This window comes from Sorex fumeus, unplaced genomic scaffold (genome assembly GCF_029834395.1).
Source record: "Sorex fumeus unplaced genomic scaffold, SorFum_2.1 ptg000055l, whole genome shotgun sequence".
NCBI lineage: Eukaryota > Metazoa > Chordata > Mammalia > Eulipotyphla > Soricidae > Sorex > Sorex fumeus.
The window spans coordinates 3,674,932-3,701,004 of record NW_026606112.1 but is presented as its reverse complement, the minus strand read 5'-3'; the positions used below and the strand labels follow the sequence as shown (position 1 = coordinate 3,701,004).

Sequence of the window (26,073 nt, the reverse complement as noted above, 5' to 3'; positions counted from 1 at the left end):
AAAGGGGGGAAATATGTGAGCAAAAGCTCCAGGAATGAATGATGTGTGCAATCTGGGACATTGTAACAAGAACAAAAAAGGGAAGGAAAGGGGGAAAAAGTGTATTTACTAGTAATATTCATCATCTACCTATTTCTTGAGAAATATTTGATGCTTTAATTATTATTATTATCTTACCTCAGTGTTTTCCTGTGCTTTTCTGTTGGGTAATAGGAGAATGTAGTGTCTTTAATTAAATATATGAAATTGTAGAATATAATTATCAGGTGCTATTTAAGTGTATTTTTCTTCATCTAGGTATTGCAGGCTGATAGACTGGGGGGCACCAAGGTAATGTACTTTTGGAAATAATAAAATGGAAGAAGAAGGCCAGAGTGATAGTATAGAGGTATGGTGCTTGCCTTGCATGAGCAAGTTTCATGCAAACTCCAGGTTCAATCCCCAGCACGTCAATAAGGTCCCCCAAATCCTGCCAGGAGTGATCCCTGAGGACCAGGAGTAAATTCTGAACACCTCTGGGTGTTAACCCAACGACAGAGAGAGACAAAGAGAGAGGATAGAGAGAAAGGAAAGAGAGAGAGGGAGAGGAAAGAGAGAGGAAAGAGAAAAAGGGAGAGGAAAGAGAGAGAGAGAGGAGAGAGAGAGGAAAGAGAGAGAGGGAGAAGAGAGAATAAGAGGGAGAGAGGAGAGAGAGAGAGAGAGAGAGAGAGAGAGAGAGAGAGAGAGAGAGAGGTTATGCAGTCCTGAAATGTAGCCCAGGGCATAAAGACTGCTTTCCTTTGGCATGCAAATCCCAAACTCCTCAGAGAGGAAAACGGGAGGTACCGTTCTTATGCAGGAATCTGACTCCCTTGCCCCATGCAGAGAAGGGTGGACTCCAAAGGTCACGGTGAGATTATGGAAAGACCATCAACAGTGTAAGGGATGAAATCAAGAAAATACCAGCAGGCCTGTCTCTCCTCAGAAAAAAAAAGAAAGAAAAAAGGTAAAGATGTAAATGAAGAGTTTCCCGGCCAACTTAATGAAGTGTGTAAGTTGTTTGACAAATCTAAATTTGTTAAACAATGACAAATAATGAATATAACTGGCAGAGCAGTTAGAAGCTAATTGTGCAAGTTTTTGGTTTTGTTTTGGGGCCACACCAGGCAGTGCTCCAGGATTACTCCTGACTCTGCATTCAGGAATTACTCCCGATGGTGCTCACGGGCCTATATGGGGTTCCAGGGATCCAACCTGGTCAGCCGCATGTAAAGCAAGCCCCCTACCCATTGAGCTATCTCTCACCCCGTAGATGTGCCTCTTAATTAGCAGGAAGTTTCCATGTTAGCCAGCTTATAGTTGTAGAACTGACCAAAGGAAGGAATTTTAGAAAGTGGGTTTTGGTTTTTGGTGAAATAGGATGTTTGCAATGAGGACCCCGTGATTCTAGGTTCTAAAATAGAGAACTCCGGACTAGTGGGAAAGAGTATCCACTTGAACTCTGGGTTAATGGGAAGGAGTTCGCCAGCTGAGCAAAAACAGATGTGAAGGTCAGCAGAGGGCAGTCTACGGGGAAGGTTCCTGATGTGCTGAATGTGAAACAGGAAATTCTAGTCCCACCCGACACATAGACTAGAAACCTGTCGTTCTTTCCCTAGAAAAGATTCGCTTAAGGAAACTATGCTCATGGACAGGAGAGATAGTACAGTGCTTAAGGCATGCTTGTAGTGAATCCTGGTTCAATCCCAGGGACCGCCACGAGAAGCCCCCAAATCCCAAATGAGGCCCCAGAGGTAGTTCACAAGGTAAGGCCCTTGTCTTGCAAGCTGCCAAATTGGGTTGAATCTTCGCACTACATATAGTTCCCTCAGCACTGTCAGGAGTGATTTACTGAGCATAGAGCCAGGAGTAAATTCTGAGCACTGTCAGGTATTACCCACCAACTAACAGTGCCCCCACCCCAACCCCAAGCAAACAAATCAAAAACCAAATCATTACTACCACCATCCCGCTTTCCGTTCTATGCTGCAGATACTCTAGAAGGCACAATGGAGAGGGATCCAAGCTATTTTCTAAATTTGGAATAAAAGAGGCCAGAGCATAACACAGCATGTAGGGTGCTTGCCTTGCACCCAGGCATCCCGGGTTTGATCTCTGTCACCTGACATGGTCTCCCCATTTGCTCCAGGAATGATCCCAGAGTTCAGAGCAGGAATAAGCCCTGACCGCCGGAAGTGTATCCCCCAAACCAAAAATAAATAAACAAGAGGTTTGGCCAGACTAAGTATAGTGAGATGGAGGTGAAAAGTCTCAAAAAACTGGCATAAGGGTGAGAGATACTGCAGTGATATGGTGCTTGCCTTGAATGAGGCCTACCCGGGTTGGATCCCCAGCATTCCATATGGTCCCCCAAGCATTGCCAGGAGTGATTAGTGAGTACAGAACCAGTTGTGACCCTGAGTGTCACCTGAGTATCGCCAGATGTGGCCCAAAAAGAAAAAAAAATACATGAAAAAAAAAAAAACAATAAAGCTGGCAAAAGACAAGGTCAGGAAAGGACTTTAGGAATTTTTTTTTGGGGGGTCACACCCAGCAACACTCAGGGGTTGCTACTGGCTCTGCACTCAGGAATTACTCCTGGTGGTGCTTGGGGGACCATATGGGATGCTGAGAATCGAATCCGGGTCGGATGCGTGCAAGGTAAACGCCCTGCCCGCTGTGGTATTGCTCCAGCCCCAAGGAATTTTTGTTATATATTTAGAACAGCATAAAATGTGAATACAGAGAATAGTAAATGTACTATCAGGATCTACTAAACCTTTGGGATAGTACGAGGGCAGGGTGCTTGCCTCATATATGGCCCACCAGGAGTACAGATCTTATGGTAAGTACTGAACAATGCTGAGTATGACCCAAAAGCAAAAATATAAATAAAATTATTACCATCAATGTTGGAATTATTACCAGGGGTTGGCAGAGTACTATTTTTGCCATATATATCCATGTATATATTTGTTTTTTGTGCTGCACTCAGCAGAGTTCAGAAACCATATGGGTATGGGCTGCTTTGATAGAACCTGGACTGGCTGCCTTCAAAGCAAGCGCCCTACACACTATACTATCTCTCAGTCTCGGAATTCGTTTTTGTTTTCTGGGCCACACCTGGCTGTGTCCAGGGCTTACTCCTGGCTTACTCCACCACTCCTGGTGGTTTCATGAGACTATGATGGTGCTGGGGACAAAAATCAGGGCAGGCTGCAATGTTCAAGGCTGCATCTTACCTACTGTACCATCTCTTAGGCTCCACATGGCCAGGAGTGACCCCTGAATATAGAGTCAATATTAAGTCCTGAGCACTGTCAGGTGTGGCCTCAACACTCCACCCAGCTTACTTGGGTTGCATATACCTTGCAGCATGAGATCCTAACTTTTATCTTGATGTTGGTGGGTGCAACTTGGTCACCTTACCCATTGTAATATGGCTAGAGCCCCTGATTTTGAATTTTCAGTTATCACTCCTTTGCCAGAACATCTCACAGTGTGAGCAGTGAGGAGGCACTAGAACATCTACAGAATGACTTCCTAAAAGTACAATTTCATGTCCACCTTTAAGCGTACATGCATTTAAAAATCTCTGAACTCAGGGCTGGAGTAGGATGCTTGTCTTGCTCATGGCCAACCTGGGTTCAGTCCCCTCCTGAATCTCACCAGGAAGTATAAGCCCTGAGCATTGCCAGGTATGGGCCAATTTAAAACGCCAAACCCTGGGGCCTTAGCAATAGTATAATGGGTTGGATATCTGCCTTGCATGTGGACAATCAGTGTTCCTGTTCAGAGACCCATTTGGCCCTCTTGAACTCTGCCAGGAGTGATCCCTGAACCCAGGGGTTAGCCTTGAACAAGCTGGTTTGGGTGTGACCCCACCCCACACTCTCCCTTCCCCCACCCCCGCTCCAAAAAAATAAAAGCGCCAAATTGCCAAACCCTAGGATCCTTTCTACTTAATGGTCCATGCTTTCAGCGAACCCTCCCCCTCTCACCCCCTCCTTGATACTGTTTCAATTTTCAGACTGGGGATTGAATGAAGGCAATAAATACAAGGTATACTCTTTAGTTATTTTTAAATGTATTGAAACAAATACACAGAGCACTGTATCACTTGTAGGACGCCAATAATCCACTGTTCCATGACTCACATTATGTCGTTGGTTCCTTTTAAGACCACTAGGGGGCTCTGCTGGAAGGTAATTTTTGGTTTTGGTTTACTTTATTTTTTAATTGAAATCACTGTGAGATACTAAGTTGTTCATGATTGAGTTCAGTCATACAATGTTCCAATGACCATCCCTTCACCAGTGTATGTTTCCCATCACCACCAATGTTTTTTTTCCTAAAATTATATTAGTGTACTTAGCCACATAGGGACCTTTTTGGAGATAATGTACTAGAATTTTGAACTCTTAAAAACTGGGAAGATCATCTCATCTCATTTCCTTATTTTTCAGATCTGAAACCTAAGTTGGAGAAGACAGATGGTGTGGAGATGCGGGGCTGGAAGTGGGTTAGGGGATCCTTCCCGGAACCCTAGAGTAGTGTAGCAGGTAAGGTGCTTCGCTTTGCAAGCTGCTGACCCCGTGAGGTCTCCTGCATGGGCGTGGTTCCTGGAGCACCACCAGGGATTATCCCTGAGCACCGGAGCGCTAGCACAGCAGTAGGGCGTTCGCCTTACACGCGGCCAACATGGCCAACCCGAGTTCGATTCCTCCGCCCCTCTCGGAGAGCCCGGCAAGCTACCGAGGGTATTCGATATACCAGACACAGTAACAACAAAGTCTCCAATGGAGACGTTACTGGGCCCGCTCGAGCAAATCGACGATCAACGGGAGGGCCTTACCCCTGTGTGAGACCCCCTCCTGCCCAAATCTTTTCTTAGAGGTAAGGTAACACAAAGGGCTGGAAAACAACCTCTGAATCCCAGATGTGCGCCTCGCCCCCACAAATAAAAATCCCCTCTTGATTTTTAAGACTGAAATTCCCTTTTTGCCATGTGCCGAATGGCTTACTTCCCGTGCTTACTTCCCTTTTTGTTGCCACACCACACTTTTTTTTTTTTTGCATTTTTGGGTCACACCCGTCGATGCTCAGGCAGGGATTACTCCTGGCTTTGCACTCAGGAATCACTCTTGGCGGTGCTCAGGGATGCTGGGATGCTGGGAATCGAATCCAGGTCGGCTGCATTCAAGGCAAACACCCTACCGGCTGTGCTATTGCTCCACATCCACACCCCCCCCCACTTTTGATAATTGTTTCTAATTTGTGAAAAATGTCTACTGCTGTATTGGAGTACATATGAAATATAATTATTTTATTGGGGGGGGGTGGCACACCTGCTGTGCTCAGGAAGACTCCTGGAGGAGCTCAGAGGACTCTTTGGAGGGTCAACCAGGTTGGCTGAGTGGCACACGCCTTAACCCCTGTACTATCTCTCCGACCCGGGAATATAAATGTTTTAAATTTATTTTTGGGCCACACCTGGCTGTGCTCAGGAGCGAGCTTCTGGGGGGCGGGGGGGGGGTCCTGAGGGTCGATATGGGATGCTGGGGATCGAACACGGGTCAGTCACGTCCAAAGCAAGCGCTGCACCCGTTGTATTCTCTCCAGCTGCAGGAAACATAAATTTCCAAATAAACTCCTATTCCAAAAAGTTCCATTCACAAGCGCTTTATTTTACGACCTCTTTCAAGAGGGCTTTTGAAACTCACTCTCCAGTTGCAACACTCGAGTTTACCTTTTACTTAGTATTTTCCAAGTGAATAAAATACCAGGGCCAGCCCCAGGCTTTTGAAATAAAGCTGCCTACCCTGCAGCTCCACGACTCATGTCCGCAGTCTTCACGGATTGTCACGACCTGCAAACCATTTCCATCAGACTACTTAGTCGTGGAGCGGTTCTCCTTCCCGGGGCCCTGGGCAGCGCCATCGGGAGCTCAGAAAAGCAATTGTTGATTCTCCTCGGGACCCCCCGGGGAGATGGGTCCTCCCCCCCCCCCCCCAGCAATCGTGTGTGTGTGTGTGTGTGTGTGTGTGTGTGTCTGAGATGGGTCCCCCTGCAATTGTGTGTGACCCCTGGGGCAGATGGGTCCTCCAGCAATCGAGTGTGTGTGTGTGTGTGCGCGCGCGCGCGCGCGCTCTCTGGGGAGGCCCCGGGGGAGATGAGTCCCCAGCAATCGTATGTATGTGTGCGTGTGTGTGCGCGCGCGTGCTCTCTGGGGAGGCCCCTGGTTTCAAAACCTCGGTGTTTAGTTCCAGGCAGTCCTGGGGAATTCATTATAGGCCCGAGAGAGGTCAGCAAATCGGGCCGGTGGGCCCGCCGGGGTCAGCTCCCCGCAGGGCCATCCCGCGTCCAAGAAGCCTCGCAGCGACCCAGCACTCCACCTAGGCTGCAAAAGTCTAGACGCCCTGCAGCGACCCGCCCTGACCGTAGGGACCGGGGCCACAGCCAGAACCCGGCCTGAGAACAAAAGCCGCGCATTTTTTTTTTTTTAATTTTTGGGCTCCTTACTGCTCTGGCCTACGGCTGGGGGGGGGGGGGCGGGGGAGGGGAGTTTTCCTGGAGCGTGTACACGACGCTCGTGAGTTCCGGGGCTGGCGGAGTCAGGAGGGAGCTCGCAGCCCCGCGTGGGGCTGCGCGCGGGCTCGAACTCGAGCCAGGGCCCGGGCGCCGCACCCCGCCCCTCCCCCGCCCGCTCCAGCCGCGCGGGTGCGAGGGCGGCGCCGTCGAGGCCACGCCCCTCTCCCGCCCCCTTCCCCCCGCCCCCCGCGGAGCGCCGGGAGCCCGCGGTCGGCGCGGCGCGGCGCGAGCTCGCGCCCGGGCGTGTGCGCGGGGCTGCGCGCGGCGGCTGCGCGCCCGACCGGCCGGCCGGCGCTGCGCATGCGCGGACCCGCCGCCATTTTGGTGGCCGGGCGCGGAGGTGATTCCACAGCGAGGCGAGCGCGGCGGCGGCGGCGGCGGCGGCGGCGGCTTGAGGGTGGTGGCGGTGGCAGCGTTCGCGGGCTCGGGGGCGACTCGCCGAGGGAGGAAGCGGTGGAGGAAGAGGCGGCGGCGGCGGCGGCGGCGGCGGGGGTCGTAGCGGTGGCGGAGGAGGCGGGTACGAATCGGCTGCGGGCGGAGACATGGCCAACATCGCGGTGCAGCGAATCAAGCGCGAGTTCAAGGAGGTGCTGAAGAGCGAGGAGGTCAGCGCCGAGCCGCGGACGCCCCCCGCCCCGTCCCCGCGTCCGCCCCCTCCCTCGCGTCCCGGGCCCGGGCGGGCGGGCGGGCGGTGGGGGTCGCCCCCGGGCGCGGCCGGGCCGCCCGCGGAGCCGGCGGGTGGGGGAAGGGGAAGGTGGAACCGGATCCGGAGGAGGCCGCGGCGGCCCAGGCCCCGCACTTGGCGGTTCCGGTCCCCGTCCGAGGCGGGGGCGCCGGGCCGGGGAACCCGGGGTGGGGGGTGGTCGGGGCGGGCTGGGGCGCCCCTGCTCTCGGACGGGCAGGGCAGGGCAGGGCCCCGCCGCGGGCGACACTCGGCCGAGCGGGGCGCCGGATCGGAAATGAATTCCAGACTCCCCCCCCCCCCCACGCCCCCCGCTCCCGTGCGCCCCCCAGCCAGCCCTGGGCGCTAGCTAGCTAGGCCGCCTTTTTATTTTCTGCCCACGAGCTGGTTCCCCCCCCCCCCCAATCCTCCAGGTAAAGGGCGAGTTGGTGGGGGTGGGGTGGGGGTCTGACGGACGGGGGGGTGGGGGGGTGGGGGGGTCACCGGGCTCTTCTCAGCCAGGCAAGGTTGGAAGTGACCGTGTAAGGGTCTGGTCTGGGCAGTTTTAATTCCCCGTCCTTAGAACGAGGTGCAGATCGGAGCGTGTCTTTCCAACACCCCCCCACCCCCACCCCCCCTAGACAATGCTCGGTGCCTGCGGGGTTGCGCCTGGAAACTTCATTATGATGCCTCTGCTCCTTGGCTTGCTGGTTACTTTGGAAAAACAGCCCCATTTCAAAAAAAAAAGTGGGCTTTCCTCGGGAGAATACGTTGTCAGGGCTCCCTAAAGGAAGGGAGTTGTGTGCTCGTGATCCCCCAGATCTGCCTGCAATGATTTTAAGGGGCATATTTTTTTTTAATTATTTATTGGGGGGAGGGTTGGTTCTCAAATTACTCTAAATACTCCGTGAGCACTTAGATGACTATGAGTGTTGGCTAGGATTTCTACCCTCCCCACCCCATCCCAAAATGTGCTCCTAATTAAGACTCAAAATGAGGCAAGTATCAATATGATTTTTTGGTATCCCGGATCCATAGGATTATGTTTTTTTCTGGTTCTTTTAACACAAAAGAATTAAAATGCAATATTGAATGTTTTGCATGGGACAGACCATGACTGGATGTGTCACTGCTGTTTTTCTCTTGTGTGTTGGTACTTTGATCATCTCAGTGATTTGTGAAATCAGCATTCTAGGTATGTGATGAGTAATTGAAACAAGTCTGGTAACTACTTAATTTATAGTGTTACCTTTTCAGCCAACCATGAAGCCGAAATCATTCCTTAAGTATTTTTAAAAAAAGACAAATAGTAGCAGGTATATTTCATATAAAAATCTGTGATGGTCAGTTTTACAGAGCATGTGTATGAACTCTTGCCTCTTATTTGTTCAGTGCCAAAAACACTGAATGCAAGGATGACTTGGTGTTTTTATGGTACAGTGCAGAAAGAGTCAGTCATAAATGTCCTTACCGATACACTGTGCAACAATGATTCTAATTTTAATCTCAAAATGTATTCCAGGAGAGCAGACATATATTCCTAACAAAACATTATTCCTAGTATTGTTGCCAGCAGCCAGCCAAGATGACAGCTTTAGATGAGTAGGGCCCAGAGAGATGGTGCAGCAGGAGGGCGCATGCCTTGCATACTGCTGTCCCTGGTTTGATCCAGACACTCCTTTTGGTATCCCTAGAAATGAGCCCCAGCACCCGCCCCCCCGACTCATTACTGAAAGCTAATATGTAAAACAATTCTTTGTTTTTATGATTTAATGGTCTCTACATGACTTTTACCTTGATCTTAAACAATTTTTCATTTTTGTTTTTGGCCCACATCTGGTTGTGCCAGGACTTACTCCTGCCTTTGTGCTCAGGAATTGCTCCTGGTGGGCTCAGGGATCATTATGTCACGCCAGGGATTGAGCTGTTGGCCATGTGTAAGGCAGATGTGCTGTTCTCTGTACTATCACTCTGGCTCGATTGCGATATTTTTGATACTTGAAACTTAAAACTTGTATTGCTCAAATAATGATATTGTTAGAATAGTGCTGCTTTTATTTTTTTAAAAAAATTATGATTAAAAGGTTCAAGTTCTGTCAGTAAGGAAACAGGAAGTACAGACAAGATTTTTTTAATACTACCTTTATAAATCTGGAGGAGAATTGTAAAGAACAATACAGGAAAGAGTTAGAAGAGCTAGATAATTTAAATTTGATTATAATCTTTAACATTTTAGTGGGCTCAATTCTGTTAGTGGATTATGTTGATTATTCCAACTCAGTGAAAGATTTTTTTGGGCCTGTGGGTACAAATGGAGGTTTTTAAGTTGCCATCTATGCAAATATCAGAGTTTATCTACTGTTCTGTTGTTTAATAAGAGTGCTGGTTGATTGAAGGACATCTCTTTGTGTGTGGCCTTGTAAAGCTAGTTGGTGTTTTCTGAATTCTGGCCAAAAGAAGTCACAAGTGGTCATTCTTGGAATGTGTTGTTAATTAAAATGTAGTCTCCAAGATAAATTGATGTGAAAGTGAAAGGTGCTTGGAAACTGCAGAGGTGGAGTGGTGACCCATTATGATTATGATTGTGCGTAAGGGTGAGGGGCTGGAGTGGGAGTACAGCAGATACTCTGCCTTGCACACAGCCAACCTGATTCAACCCTGGACACCCCATAAAGTTCCCTGAGCCTGCCTGCCAGGAGTAGTCTCAGAGCACCGAGCTAGGAGTAAACCCTGAGTGCAGCCAGGAATTGGTAACCCAACCCATTTACACCCCCCCCCCCATTGATAAAATTGAGTGCTTTTGTGTAGGGGATTAGGTGTCTAGGTCCAAGGATGTGCAGTATCCCTTTGAATTTTGAATATCATAGATATGTAATTTATTAAAATAGTTGCAGCACTGTGGGCTGGTGTGTGTGTGTCTGTCTGTCTGGGGGCACACCCAGCAATGCTCAGGACTTACTCTTGGTTCTGAGTTCCCAGGTTCTGAGTACCACGACGGGTGGTACTGGTTGGCAAGCAAGGCAAGCACCTTACTATACTCACTCCAGCCCCATTGTTTGCTGCTTTTGTCCCTTCAGACTGTCTGGAAATCTGTCAGATACTAATTTTTAAACTTGAACCAGTTGGACTTGGGGGAAATGAGGGATAATGGAGCCTGGGGATCTAAACCCAGAACCTTCCATGCTAGGAGGCTTGTGTTTCATCACTGAGCCACATCTCTTCTCCCCCAACCTGAGCCAGTCTTAAATATTTCAATTTTGCCAGGAATTGAAAATTTATTTAATTTGAGTTGGTAGTTATTTGGAGTCAGAATCCACAAATGAATTTTTGGTTTTGATGAAACATAGTAAGGCTATAGTCTGTATGTTAGTAAAGAGTAGTACTATCTCTAGTAAATATGTTTTCTATAATACTATTGAAAAATTGTTAACCATTATTACTAATAACACAACATCATTAGTAGAGTGGCTACTAATGTATTTATACATTATTGTTAATTCTTGAAAATAGGTCTTTGATGGGGCTGGAGAGACAGTATAGCTGCTAGTGCACTTACCTTGCACACAGCTATCCAGGCTTGGTCCCTGAGCACAGAGCCAGAAGTAATCCCTGAGCACTGCTGGGTATGCATCCCCCCCCAAAAAAAAAACAAAAAAACAGAGGAGAGGTCTTTGAATGAGATATCTGTTTCTTAGATGAGAAAATTGGGATTTGGAGATATTAAATTATTTGTCTACAAACAGTTTTGAGATTTGGATCTGAATCTGTTTGTTTATATGATACCTTATAGTTGTGGCTTCCTAAAGATAGCCATGCTTTTTTCTTGTTTTTTTGAGCCACACCCAGCTGTGCTCAGGGCATGCTCCTGGCCCTGTGCTTTGGGATCTCTTCTGGTGGGGCTCTGGGGACCATAAACCATCTGTGGTCTCAGGAATCAAACCTGAGTTTGATTGAGCTGTGAACAAGGGCAGTGCCCTACCCACTGTACTTACTTTATCTCCAACTCCTTGGCATGCTTGTCATTATTAAAGTAATTGAACCTGATTTGCATTACAGGCTAATGGGTTTAAATACAATCTAATTTGTTAGATTATTAAAATAAATATTACAGGGCTGGTCAGGAATATAGCTCAAGTGATTGATCACATATTGTAGCTGCAGTTTGCTAACATTTTGTAGGGTTTTCATAGGGGATATTTGACTCCATGACGGTAACCAATTAATTTAATGAAATCTGTTGTGTAAATTTTCCTTAAGCAATTAAATAGATTTTTGTATTGCCATTTCAATTTTATGTAATTGATCCAATTTGATCTAGGTTATTTTATACAGAACTTGTAAGAGCAAAGTCCGGTTGGTAAGGTGTTTGCTTTGCATGTGGTTGACCTGGGTTCAATCCTCTGCATACCATATGGCCATATGATCCCCTAAACATCACCAGGACTAATTCCTGAGTGCAAGTCAGGAATAATACCTTAGCATCCCTGGGCATGACCCAAAAAAGCAAAAAAAGAACTGTTAAAACCAAAAAAATTTTGTGTGCGCGAAGTGTGGGGTACCACACCTGGTGGTGTGGTGCTCATGGGATGTTGGGGCAGAGATTTTTCACACTCTCTGGCCTCCCCTGCTTGCTCCAGACCTTCCACCTCTCTTCAGGTCTACAAATGAACCAAAATGTGAGTGGCTTGCATATATTTTTTTATAGTAGGAAAGTGGTTTGTTTTTATAGTTTCCGTCGTAGTTTTGTGTAATTTAAATTGTGTGCCTTATGAGATTTTGTGTGTGAATTGAGCAAGGAAAACTTGGTTGGGTAAAAGAAAATCAAAACTTAGAGTACTGTTTGGAGGTGCATTTATTTTGCTCTTATGAAGTCTGTACCCACCGACAGATTTAGAGGTATCTCAGAGTTTCCCCCATGATGTCCATTTTATTTTGGGGGGAGGGGCGGCCACACCCGGCAATGCTCAGTGGTTACTCTTAGCTCTGTGCTCAAGAATCCCTCCTGGCAATGCTCAGAGGACCATATGGGGTACTAGGGATCAAACCTAAGACTGCCATGTAAGGGAAGCCTCCTACCTATTGTATCTCTTAGGCCCCTAAAGAGTATTATAGTCTTAGTGAAGATGAAACTGTATCCAATTAATGAGCACAGTCCCTGTAGACTTATGGGTTGGAGATACATAAAAATGCTAGATGCAGAAAGTAAATAAATGCAATGGGAATTCTAAGGATGTATGTGGAAGGTGGTTCTTGACCTAGGTTCCAAAGGAAAGACTCAGAGGAATTGTAGGGATCCTGTAATTTGTAAGTAAATAATCTCTCTCTCTCTCTCTCTCTCTCTCTCTCTCTCCCTCTCCCTCCCTCCCCCCTCCCCCATCCTGTTTTTTGGGTCACACCCACAGATGCTCAAGGGTTACTCCTGGCTCTGCACTCAGGAATTACTCCTGGTGGTGCTGAGGGGGACCCTATGGGATGCCAGGGATAGAATCCAGGTCGCCTGCATGCAAGGCAAACACCCTACCCGCCATACTATTGCTTTGGCTCCCTTTTATTTTTGTTGTTTTAAATTTTTAAATTTTATTTTCAGATCACTTGAATTGGAACTAGAAACCTGAAATTAACAAAATCAGGAGAAAACATGTTTACATATAAATAACAGTTGTGGAGTTAGCAACTTTATAAGCTTTTTCACCTTATTCCACATTAAAGGAAACACCTTATTTCATATCAAAGTAAAATGCATATGGCTCAGCAGGAAGTATGTTTTGTTTGCCAGAGGCTTGGGATCTAGGGCAAGGCATTGTCCCCCAGCATCACTGGGTGTGGCTGCTCCCCTATATGTATGTATAATGTGTCAGGTGCCACTTGATTTAACTCAGGTCAAGAAACTGTCATAGTTGTTACAGTAGAATACTAGCATCATACCATACAGTTACCGGTATCATAAGTGACCCTTTTTCCAATCACCTTTCTGATTTCTAATAATGTTTATTTCATTTACTTTGAAGGTTTTCAAAACATACTTCACAATATTTTGTTTTTTTTTTTTTTGGGAGGGGTGCCCCACCTGGAAGTGCTCAGGGGGTCGTCCTTGCTTTTCACCTTGAATTACTCCTGGTGGGCTCTGGGGACCATATGGGATGTGGGGGATTAAACCCAGGCCTGCTGCGTGCAAGGCAAGTTCCTTACCTGCTGTATTATCTTTCCAGCCCCTTTTTACGGTAATTGTCAAAAGGTCTATTAATAGCATCTTAGAAAAATGGGTTAAGCTTTGTGCGTGTGTGTATGAGAGAGAGAGAGAGAGACAGACAGACAGACACCCAGGGTGCTCAGGGCTTCTGGCATGGCACCTCAGGCATTGCTGCTAGTGGACTCGGGTCCTGAGATCGATTTGGGTCAGTTGCACACTGTGCAGGAACCCTACCCTGCGCTGTACTATCTCACACACACACGCATATCTTGGGGAACCAATATCAGATCATAGCTCAGGGTTCACTCTAGCCATGCTGGGGTTTGGGTGGAGGGAAGGCCATGTGGTGCTCAGGTGGGCCATGGTAAAGCTTGCACACCAGCTCCTTGAGTTGTGTCTTTCCTGGTTTGTAGGAATTCTTTGTATTTGAGCCATACCTGATGGGACCTTTTTTTTTCTGATATAGTGATTGGAGGTCTTTCCTGAGAGTGCTTGGAGTGTCAAAGATTGATCCCAGGCCTCCAGCTTGCAAAATAATGTATTTTAGCCCTTTGAGGTATCTTCGTAGCTATGCACACTATAAGTGTGTGTGTCTCTGTGTATGTGTCTGTGTGTGTCAGTGTGTGTAGATATATCAATTTTTTTTTTGGGGGGGAGGCATGGGCAATGCTCATTTTACTCTAGGATCTGTGCTCAGGGATCGTTCCTGGCAGGATTCAGGGGGGTAGGGGCTGCCAGGGATAGAACCCAGCTCAGCAGCATGCAAGGCAAATGCCACCTCTTCTGTACTACCTCTCCAGCTTCACATTAGAGGTTTTTAGTAGTTTGTCAGTGCAAATCCATGCTCACATATTCAAGCAATTGGTCTACTCCTAAGAGTCAAATTACCAGTTAACAGTTCCTCATTCCTTAATTGTTGAAACATCTCCTTTCTAAAATGAGTAAGCTTCATTCATTTGGGTCAGTTTAGGAGCCTCAGTGAGTGTTCAGGTTTACTTCTGGCTTTGTGCTCAGACATCACTTTTCTCTCTACTTTTTTTTTTTTCGCATTTTTGGCTGTTCTGGGTCACACCCGGCAATGCTTAGGGGCTACTTCTGGTTCTGTACTCAGGAATTACTCCTGGTGGTTCTCGGAGGACCATATGGGATACTGGGGGTCGAACTCGAGTTGGCCAAATGCAAGGCAAACGCCCTCCCCATTGTTCTGTTGCTTCAGCCCCTGTCACTCTTGAGCCACATTGGTAATGTTCAGTATTTACTCCTGGGTTTGTGCTCAGGCATCACACATGGTGATGCCAGGAATCAAGCTTGGTTCTGCCAAATGTGTTCAAGCAGCTTAATCTGACTTTTTTGCGTTACTTTATGGAGGGGCATGCACTTTTGCACTTCTAGTTGATCCTAGTTGGTTGGATTTTCATATCACGGATGGACTGCTTTTTGTTTGTTTTTTGTTGTTTGTTTGTTTTGCATTTTGAGTCACATGGCAATGCTCAGGGGTTACTCCTGGCTCTGTACTCAGGAGTTCCTCCTGGTGGTGCTTAGAGGACCATATGGGATGCTGGGAATCGAACCTGGGTCAGCTGAGTGCAAGGCAAACACCCTACCAGCTGTACTAGTGCTTCAGCCCTGGACTGTATATTTAAAATAGTCTCTGCGCCTCTCTTTCTTAGCTGCCTTGGTGGCATGGCATACCACTGGATTTAATTTTATTTAGCAGAGAGGGAGTTAACATTTTTGTGATGCTGAGGATTGAACTTAGTGTTCCCACATGCAGAGCATGTTTTACAACCTTTTGAGATATCTTCTGGCCTAGGGTTTCACTTTTTTGATTTTTGTGTGGGTAATGATCACGGGAATTGAAGCCAGGTCCTTCTACATGCAAGGCATGTATTCGTCACTGGCCTATATTCCTGGCTTTTGGGTTAGTTTTTAGGATCTTCAGAAGGCTTAAGGATTGCCCCCTGGGATACATTTTACTCTGGGAGGATGTTTTAACGTGATCATGCTTGCACTTACCAGTGTTGTCTCACACTTGATGTGACTTAATTAACATAAACTGCAGCACTGGCTTCAGTATGGTTCATGCTTGAACCCGTAGATGTTCTGCTGTTTAAACCCATTGGTACTTGAGGCCACCAGGGCCACATCTGTGTTTCAGGGTGGGGGCATGTAGTGCTGAGGATCATTCTTGGGGCTTCATGCATGCTAGGCATGTACTCTAACCTTTTGAGTTATCTCCCAAATCTCCCGATTTAATTTGGCAGGGGCAGCCACTCCTGGTGGTGCTGGGATGGCTACTCCTAGGGGACTGTCCCTGGGATGCCTATATGTAAGACATTCTATCCTCCAAATATATTACTGGGGGAGGGGGCCACACTTGGCAGTGCTCAGTGCTCTGCACTCAGGAATCATTCCTCATGGGGCTCTGGGGACCATATGGGATGCCAGGGATCAAACTTGGATTTGCTACAAGTAAAGCATCACCCTACTCTTTATCCTACTTAGGCCCCTTAAGTATGCTGTCTCAAAATGTTCCAGTACACTGTTATTTTTGAGTGGGGGTGGGGGGCACACCCAGCCACCAGCAATGGTCAGCATCCAGACCTGACTGCTCTGTAAGGACTATTTCTGAAGATGCTCAGGGGTCATTATTTGAGGTGCTGGGATTGAAACAATTGTCCTAGCACATACTTTGCTTGTGGCTTAACCTTTGTACTATTTCTCAGTCCCCAAGATAAGCTGTTACATTTTTTTGAGTGGAGGTCACACCAAGTGATGCTCAGAGTTTCTTGATTTGTGCTCAGGGATCATCCTGTAGGCTTGGGACCATATGGGGTGCTGGGGATTGAATCTTGGTCTGCTGTGTGCAAGGCAAGCACCTTACCCGTTGTATTATTTCTTTGAGCCCATAAGCTATTCTTGAATCTCAATTTACTTTTGTTCTCCAGTATCATTACAGGATTTTATTTAAAATGGTTATTACATTACAAATAAAGTATATACTTTTTTTCTGCATCTCCTAGATAGTTAAAACTCTTTGAGGATTTTTTTCATCTCTTTAGCATCTTGCATGATACCTGAATTATTGTAGATATTTAAATTTACCTCCCAGAAATTCACATTTAATTGAGTTTCTGCTGAAAGTACAGATTGTATAGGTGTAGGACGGCAGGTCTGTGTTACTGGTTAATGATTTTAGTCTGTGTATGAATTTTTCTGATGCTTAAACTTGTGTGGGACTAGTAAAACAAAACAAAAACAAAGGGGCCTAGCCTTTTGTTTTGTTTGGGGCCATATCCTATGCTCTCAGAAGTGACTTCGGGCTCTGCCCTCAGAAATTACTCCTGGCATTGCTTGGAAGACCATATAGGATTCCAGGGATTGAACTCTGGTTGGCTGTGTACAAGGCAGGCGCCCTACCCTCTGTTATCTCTCAGACCCCTATTTAGCCCTTTTAAAAATTCTTTGTTTTTGGGGCTGCAGTGATAGCACAGTGGGTAGGGCGTTTGCCTTTCATGTGACCCGACCCGGATTCAATTCCCAGAATCCTATATGGTCCCCCAAGCACGGCCAGGAGTAATTCCTGAGTGCATGAACCAGGAGTAACCCTTGTGCATCTTGGGGTGTGAGCCAAAAAGCAAAAAACCAAAAACCAAAAATTCTTTGTTTCAGGACTGGAGGGATAGGTCAGTGGGTAGGGCAATTACCTTGCATATAGTCTGATCCGATTTGATACCAGCACCCATATTATCCCTTGTGCTTAGTAACCCTAAGCACCGCTGGGTTGGCCCAAAAACCAAAAGCGGAAAACAAAAAATTTTTGTTTCTTGTGAACCATCCTATTTAGGATTGACACACACAATTAATTGTGTATGGATGTTGTCTCATACTTTTTTTTTTTTTTTTGCAAGGGGTGGGCATCCAGGGTTGCTCATGAACCTTTCCCAACAGGATGCTCGGTACCATGTGATGCTGGGATTGGACCTGAGATTTCCACTTATAAAGCACATGCTCCATCCCAGTAAATCATCTCTCTGGCTCGCTCTCATAATATTCTTTTCATTTGTGCTTAGTTTTCTCAAATTCCTGGTGGGGTGGGGTGGGGTGGTGTGATGAGAGGGAGGGAGGGAGGGAGAATTGTATATAGTTGCTAATGATACATTGTTATTTTCTTGCTGGTGCACATGTAAGTCCTTCCTACATCTAAGGCTGATATTACTGGATCATTAGTTCCTTGACTGAGATTTCAGGTGACTATATGTAAACATCTTTATGTCTTTGAGCTTGGTCAAGCTTTGATTATAACCTTAGGTGTTTACTTAGGTGTGCTTTATCTCCATATGCCCATAGGAACTATGTGAGTCATTGAGGGAAGTGACCTATTGTATTGATTTTAAATTCTCCATTGGTTTGCACATTGCCTGAAAAACAGTTGAATTTGCGGAGGTAGATATTTTGAGGGGGCCACGCCCAGCGATGGTCAGGGGTTACTCCTGGCTCAGTGTTCAGAAATTAATTACTCCTGGCAGTTCTCTGGGGACTATACAGAATGCTAGGGATCAAACCTAGGTGGCTGTGTTGGTGGTATGCAAGGCAAATGACCTACACGCTGTACTATCTTTTGGCCCCGAATTTAAGAATTTTCCTAGGCTCATCCCCAACCTCCTTTTATCTTACTTTTGGAACTGGAAGTTCTGTTGATAAAGATGACCTTCAGAGGAAGCTGGATTTCTTTCTTTTTTTTTTTTGTTTGTAGGAGTACTGCTATTTATTCAGCCACTGATTAGCTGATTGAATGAACTCCACTTTACTTTTTTTTTCATTTTTTATAATTTTATTTATTGAATCACCGTGAGAGCAGTTACAAAGCTTTTGGGTCTAAGTCTCAGTCATACAATGAAACACCCGTACCTTCACCAGTGCCCATTCTCCACCCCAACAACCCCAGTATATCCCCATCCCACACCCTCCCCCTGCCTGTGGGGCAGATGATTTCTACATTACTCTCCCTCTACTTTGATCACATTCACTATTTTGACACCAGACCCACCATTATTTAAGATTTTACCTCAACACTCAGATCTGCTGAAAAGGCAACAACAGACAATTTGTGTTCTATTGCTGGTTATGAATAACATATGATGTCGTGTGGCTGCAGTAGGGCCATGTGGTTTTGAAATTCTGAAATTTTAACACTTAAATCTGGAGGGATTTCTGCCAAAAGCCACTGGGTTTAGAGATCTGCTCCTGAGTCTCTGGGATCATGGCCGTTGAGCAGTTTGATGAGGAGCCAAAGAGGCCATTCGTGGGCGATGACTTGGGGTCTCATTGGGGTGGGGAAGACAGGCCCGGCTCCACCTCCCTCCCCCATCCCGTGAGACTCAAGTTTCGTCACTGCGGGCCCAAGCCTGACTGTCCAATGGCCTCTGGAGGATGACAGCCACCAAGTCACCAAGAGGGAGCAGGCGGAGGGACAGCACCCATTCCCCCCTGGGGGTGGCCCGGTGACAGTAACCTACTGCGGGGTCCGGACACATTTCTGACAAAAGCCGCTGGGTTTCGAGATTTGTTTCTGAGTCTCTGGGATCAAGGCCGTTGAGCAGCTTCATGAGGAGTCAGAGAGGCCATTCGTGGGCGATGACTTGGGGTCTCATTAGGGTGGGGAGGACAGGCCCGGCTCCACCTCCCCTCCCCATCCCGTGAGACCCAACAAGTTTCGTCACTGCGGGCCCACGCCTGACTGTCCAATGGCCTCTGGAGGATGACAGCCACCAAGTTGCCAAGAGAGAGCAGGTGGAGGGACAACACCCTTTCCTCCCTGGGGTGGCCTGGCAACAGTAACGTACTGTGGAGTCCGGATGCATTTCTGCCAAACGCCACTGGGTTTTGAGATTTGTTTCTGAGTCTCTGGGATCATGGCCGTTAAGCAGCTTGATCAGGAGCCAGAGAGGCCATTCGTGGGCGATGACTTGGGGTCTCGTTGGGGTGGGGAGGACAAGCCCGGCTCCACTCTCATCCCGTGAGGCTCTGTGTGTCTCGTCACTGGGGGCCCAAATGTGACTATCCAGTGGCCTCAGACAGATGGCGGCCACTGGGCCGCCAGGGGGAATAGGCCAAGGCACGAAACCTATTCCCACCTGGGTTGGCCCAGCACCGGTAGCCTACTGCAGAGACCAGACGCATTTCTACCTAAAGCCACTGGGTTCTGAGATTCGTTTCTGAGTCTCTGGGATCATGTCCATTAAGCAGTTCAATCAGGAACCAAAGAGGCCTTGCCTCCAATTATATAGCTGAGCCAGAGGTGGTTTGTGGGTATGTTTCCCACATACCTAACTTTTGGCCGTTTACTTTCTTGGTAAACTTTGCCCCAAGTTTTTGGGGTCTGGCCAAAGGCACAGCAGCAATTTTGGGGTATCTGGAAGTCTGCAGGCGCCATGAGGCTGCTGATGCACTCGCCTCACAGGTACAGATTGACCTGCTGGCGGCACCATACCCCTGAGGAAGCTGGATTTCTCTGTTCTGTGTGTTGATAATGTAGTTAAGTCTTGAATTGGGGTGATACAATGTCCAAGTCAAAAACTGATAAGGTAGGAAGGGATTATTTTTTTCTTTGTTGCTTTATATTTTAACTTTCCCATTTCAGGATCTCAGGGACCTCTATTTACAGTTTATTGGTGGTGTCATTTGGGACCACAAATGGCTTTTCTTGGGGCATATTCCTGTACTCCTATTGGTGCTTAGTGGACCAGATGTTTCAGGGATTGAACCCAGCTTGGCTGTCAGGCAAGCGCCTTACCTGTACACTTTTTTCGTTTTCTAAATAATCTCCCTCCCTCCCTCCCTCCCTCCCCCCATCCCCTTCTCTCCTTCCCCTTCCCATACTCAGGGCTTACTCTTGGTGGTTTCAGGAGACCATATGGGATGCCAAGGATTGAGCCTGGGTCTGCCTCATGTAAAGCAAATTCCATGTCCACTGTACTGTCTTTCTGGTCCCTAGGCAAGATGGTTTTTATATTCATTTTATTTTATTCATTTATTGAGCCTAGGTTCACCTTGTGCAAGGCCCTACCATTGTACTATCTTTCCAGCCTCACCAAGATTTTATTGAACAAAGAAGGAGAGAGGAAAGAAATTTCAAGAGGGAAACGTGAGCTATAGTTCAGCAGGTAGAGCATTTGTCTTGAGTGCAGCAGCTGACCTGGGTTCAATCTCTGGTACGCCATCTGGCTCCCTGAGTACTACCTGCAGCGGCCCCAAAACAAACAACAAGAGGAAACGTGAACTTGAAAGAGCAGTTCAGCAAAGGAACGGAGATAAGCGAGCAAATTTGTTATGAATAGAATAAAGACTTGGGTCTGGTGTTCTAGTACAGCAGGTAGGGTGCTTGCCTTGACCAAGGCTCCACCCGGGTTTGATCTCCGGCACCACATACAGTCCCCTGAGCCCACGAGGAGTGATCCCTGAGTGCAGAGCCAAGAGTAAGCCCTGAGCACCATGACTGTGACTCCAAAACACACACACACACACACACACACACACACACAGATTAAAACTTGGTGCTCACCTGCCTTAATCACTGAGGCTATCCTGAATGCTCTCCTATATGATCCCTAGTGGGGGAAAATTTTTCTTTTTGAGTTCTTTTTCCTTTATTGGGTGAATGGGTGGGGTTTCCAATCAGTGTTTGTGTCCCTGAGCCACTGTTATTACTTGGTCATCTGATAGAACATTCAGTGCTAGGATCAGGTAGTGCTAAGGGACGTTTGGAGCTACACCTGGTAGTTCTTTGGTAGGGGGCATACAGTGTAAAGGCTCAAACTTTCTTGAATGCATTGGAATCATTCACCTTGATCTGAGCTGTTTTCCCACCTGTTTCTGGATTGATACCGTCTTTTGGACATTTGATTGTACATGGAGGACCACGGATGCTGGGGCAAGGTCTTCTGTATGCAAAGAATGCCTTTAACCTTTTGAGCTATTTCTTGAGTACAAGAGACAGTACAAGAGGTAGGAGGAAGGTGCACCTAGCAGTGCTCCTGGCTCTGCTCAGGGATTATTCCTGTGATAACTGGGGGACAATGTGCTATGCTGGGAACCAAACCAGGGTCATCAGAATAAAAGGTAAATAAGACACTACCATAGTGCCTTAACCCTGTGCTCTCTGGCGTGTTTATGAACTTTTAAAAATATATAAATGGGGGGTCGGAGCAGCAGTACAGCAGGTAGAATGTTCATCTTATACATGCCCACCCAGGTTTAACCCCCAGCATCCTATTAAGGTCTCCTGAGCACTGCCAGAAGTAATCCTGAAAGTCGAGTCGGGAGTAACCCCTGAGCATCACTGAATTGTGAACCCCCCCCCCCAAAAATCTGTATTTTGGAACTTTGTTTTATATTTATACACATTTGAAGTTTTGAAAACAATTTCTGTTGCTTTTAACCCACATTTAGTTGGAGTCTCTCTGGCAGCACTGGATGCTTGGCAGGGAGGGGGTAGGGATAATGACTCACTGCCCTGTTGGACCATACAATGTGGGCATTAAACTGTGGCCTTGCTTATTCATGCTAGAAGTATTTTTTTCTTTCTTTTTTAAATTGAATCACTGTGAGATAGTTACAGACTTTTCATGATTGAGCTAGAAGTATTCTTAAGCTCTTCAAATTATCCTTCACTGGGGTCAGAGCGATCATACAGTGAATGGACAACCCGTGTTCTTTCCCTGGTATCCTGTATGTCCTCCGAGCCCTACCAGAAGTGATTTCTGAGCACAGAGCTAGGAATAAGCCCTGAGCATCACCAGGTATGGCCCCAAACAATAACAATAAACCCCAAAACAATAAAAAAATTAGCCCTGTCCCCCAAATATAATTTTCAATCTTTTTTTAGTCATAAGAATTGGGCTTATACTACTTGATTTTTAGCATCTCAGGGGTGGTCATTATAACCATCCATCTCTGTACCGTTAACACCAAAAATTTAATACAATTTTTTCTTGCCACACCTGGTGGTGCTCATTGCTTACTCCTAACTCTGCTCAGGGATCACCCTTTGCAGGGCTCAGGGTATCATGGGGTTTGGGGGGTTGAACTGCAGTCTTCTGCATGCAGAGCAAGCACCCTGCCTGTTGTACTATTGCTCCAGTCCTAATTGAATAAATATTTGAGGGCTTTTTCTATTCTATACCTGGGACCAAACTCTGCCGTGTTCAAGTGCTACCATAACTCCACTCCCAGGGCTTGCTTCTGTTGGTGCTTGAGGGGTAAACACAAGCCTCCTGTTATAAGGCTGTGCTTCAGCCCCATGGAACTCACTGATGCTAATAATTGGTTGTTTCAGATGGGTGTTCAGATAAGGCCTTTTCTTGAATTTGAAATTTTCATTGAGATCTGAAAGTCTTGTTTCTAGGAAAACATTCCAGATCAAATACTTACGTAAAGGCCCAAAAGTAGGAGCAAATTTGCTGTGTTTAAGCAACCAAACAGAGAGGTTACTGGAGTGTAACACTGGAGAGATGTTGAAATGTAAATGGGAACTCCAGAAGACAAAATCTCAAAGTAGGGAGTAGCTTAGGGAGCTCAAGCACAGCTTTACATGCTGAGGTCCTGGGTTTCTCCCTGGCACTGAATTACCTCCTGAAAACAACTGGGGTTGACCCTAGTGCAACCAGACATAGCCCTCAAGAACCACTGGGATTCCCCAAGTCCTGGCTCTGTGATCAGAGGTCACTCATGGTAGACTTGGAGGACCATCTGGGGTGCCAGCGCATGCAAAGCAAGCAGCCTACCCTGTGTATTATTGCTCTGGTCCCCAGAATGTTTTTGAAAGATGTTTGCTGCTTGTGAAAAATGCCCTGAAAAAGGATTTAGGAATAAGGGGTTGAATTTGGATTGATTAGAAGAAATAGTAGCAATGGTTTAAACGGAAAACCCTGGCTCAAATAGCCCAGAGTCACTGTTACGGGTTTTACAGTGTTAAGTAAATTTTACTTTTAAGTTACCTTTCTTTGGAATTTGACCTTTATCTCTGTAAACTCTTATAATGTTTCTCAGAAGTCCAGCAGCATCTGAATTTCAGAATGGAAAAGAGAGATGCCACCTGAGTCCATTACCCATTTGAACAGCATTTTGACAAGTTCATTTTAGTGGTAATTTATTTCAGTCAAACCTGATGGTGCTGGGGGAATCATGCATTTCTAGAGATTGAGCTTGACCTCTTTGTATTTTTGCCTTGTGAAATATCTCCTTAGGTCCATCCTCCACATCACCCCTCCTTAAAATGAACGAAAATCATTTTATTGAGGGACAGTATTCCATAGCCTGAAGACTAGAGAGAGAGAGATTTCGCACCCTGACCCGAGCTTGGATGCAGATGACTCTACAGAATAGTGTGCTTGTTTTGGTATATCTTAAACTTTTTTAATTTGGGGCTACACCTGATAGTGCTCAAGGATCACTCTTGGCTCTGCGTTTTGGGATCACTCCAGCACTGCAGGTACCACCCCACACCCAAGCCCACTCCAGAAGGATCCCTGAGTGCAAGGGTACCATGTATGGTGCTAGGATCGAACCTGGGTCTACTGTGTGCGAGGCAACAGTCCTTCTTGCTGTGTTCTTGTCTTCGGCATTTGCTGTAATCTAGGGTTAAATCACGGCATTTGCTGTAATCTAGGGTTAAATCACGACCTCCTCTTAGTTGATGAGAGGTCAGGGAATTTTTTTTTTCTGTTATGTTTTATGAGTTTCAAGTAAGAAGAGAAAAGATACCTGTTTGATTTAGTTAGGTTGCTAAGAGAAAGTGAATGAGAAATTGGCAGCTTTGTGCAACCTCTTTTGGTTGGTTTTTTGTTTGGGGGTTGGACTTGGCAGTGCTCAAGGCTTAGTCCTGGCTCTGTGTTTAGGGATCACTTGACTGGAAGATTTGGTGGAACCATATGGCTTGCCAGGGATGAAACCCAGGTTGGACTGTGCAAAGAAAGGGAGCATCCTACTCATTGTACTATGACTTTGGTCTCTGCAACTTTGCTTTTTGGGTTACACCCAGAGATGCACAGGACTTAGTCCTGGCTTTGCACTCAGGAATCACTCCTGGAAGTGCTTGGGGGACCATGTGGGATGTGGGGGATTGAACCTGGTTGCCTGGTTGCGTGCAAGGCAAATGCCCTACCTGCTGTGCTATTGCTCCGATCCCTCTGCAATTTTTTCAGAGGGATTTTTGCTTTGATTCTTCCTTTCCAGTGAAGAGGGGAGTGGGGGAAGAATATGACTTCGGTAATAATTTTAAAGTTCTACTACATGGTCTGGAGAGATTGTACAGTGGATAAGGGCTTGCCTTGCATATGACTGGCCCGTTTGGTCCCCAGGACCACATATGGTCCCCTGAACATCACCCGGTGTGCCTTTCCCGCAACAAAAGTAGATACTAGAATCTATATGTTAATGAGAGAAATTTATTTTACACATGAGAGGAGGAATAATTGAAGGTACAAAGTTCTTGAGAACATAGAGTGGTATTTCTAGTATAAGTAGAATGATTAATATTTAGTAGGATCTAAAGTTGTAGGTGTTATTTCTAATGAAACAGTAGGTGTTAATAGATTTCATAGGTGTTAATTTTTCATTTAGATTTGTGTTCTATATGGGAATAGGAGGCCAGATAAAGAAGTGAGGCTTCAGACATAGAAAATTGTGTTTCAGTTTCATTGTTTCTGTTGGGTTTAGCTTTAGAGCTCTGCCTTAGGGATGCTATTAACCAAGACAGGATCAAGGTTGGCCTGTGATGTAGCTTAGCAGTAGAACATTTGCTTTTGCATGTTTGAGCACCTAGGTTTAATACCTGGCACTGAAAAACAGTCAAGAAAAAGAAAAGCATCAAGTTTATCAGGAATGCTTTGCGAGGAGGGAATGCTTATAATGGCTATCTATGGAATCTAGACTTGTTTAAGAAGGAAATTAGAAAATTGAAGGTGATTGGTGATGAGGGAGAGTGGTGATGTTTTAGTGGAGCCAGCTAATGCTGGTTTGGAGTGCCAAATTGATTTTTTTTGAGGGTGTGGAGTTTTTATTTTTGATCGAATCATCGTGAAATATACAGTTACAAGTCTATTCCTGATTGGGTTTCAGTCATACAATGTTCCAACACCCATCCCTCCACCAGTGTACATTTCCCACCACCAATATTCCCGCCATTGAACCCCCACTCAGCTTCTCTCTGTGACAGGCACTTTCCTTCTTTCTCTGTCTCCTTTTGTGCATTATGGTTTGCAGTATAGAGAGGTTATCGTGTTTTCCTTTATTTGCTTTCGGCACACAGATCTTTTGAGTGCTGAATTGAACTTGATCTAAGATCGGGAATAGGAGGATTTGAAATGTATTTTGGAAAAGATATACATGATCGGTAATGACAAAACCAAGTTTATGACCATGGTAGCTTATAGTCTGTTTATATTTATTGGAAATGTAGACATCCTTTTTTCTGTACTCCAGACTTAATCCTGGCTCTGTCCTAAGAGATCACTCCTGTTGGTTTTGGGCACCACCTGGGGTACCACAAATTGAACTTGGGTTGGCTGCTTGCAAGGCAAGTGCCTTACCAGCTATACTGTCTCTCCAGCCT

At 46.3% G+C, this 26,073-nt stretch overlaps 1 protein-coding gene across 2 annotated transcripts in view; it reads left to right on the top strand.

Annotated features, from left to right (window-relative positions):
* Nucleotides 1–6,956: 6,956 nt before the first annotated feature.
* The window catches only part of UBE2K (ubiquitin conjugating enzyme E2 K), a 59,153-nt gene continuing 40,036 nt past the window's right edge, over nucleotides 6,957–26,073 (top strand). Inside the window, exon 1 of one of the 2 annotated variants that reach the window (XM_056125557.1) lies at nucleotides 6,957–7,214. In XM_056125557.1, coding sequence (XP_055981532.1) covers nucleotides 7,152–7,214 — 63 coding nt within the window. In that variant the 5' untranslated portion in view covers nucleotides 6,957–7,151. The remainder of the gene's footprint in view (nucleotides 7,215–26,073) is intronic. The other variant, XM_056125558.1, reaches the window with a different exon arrangement.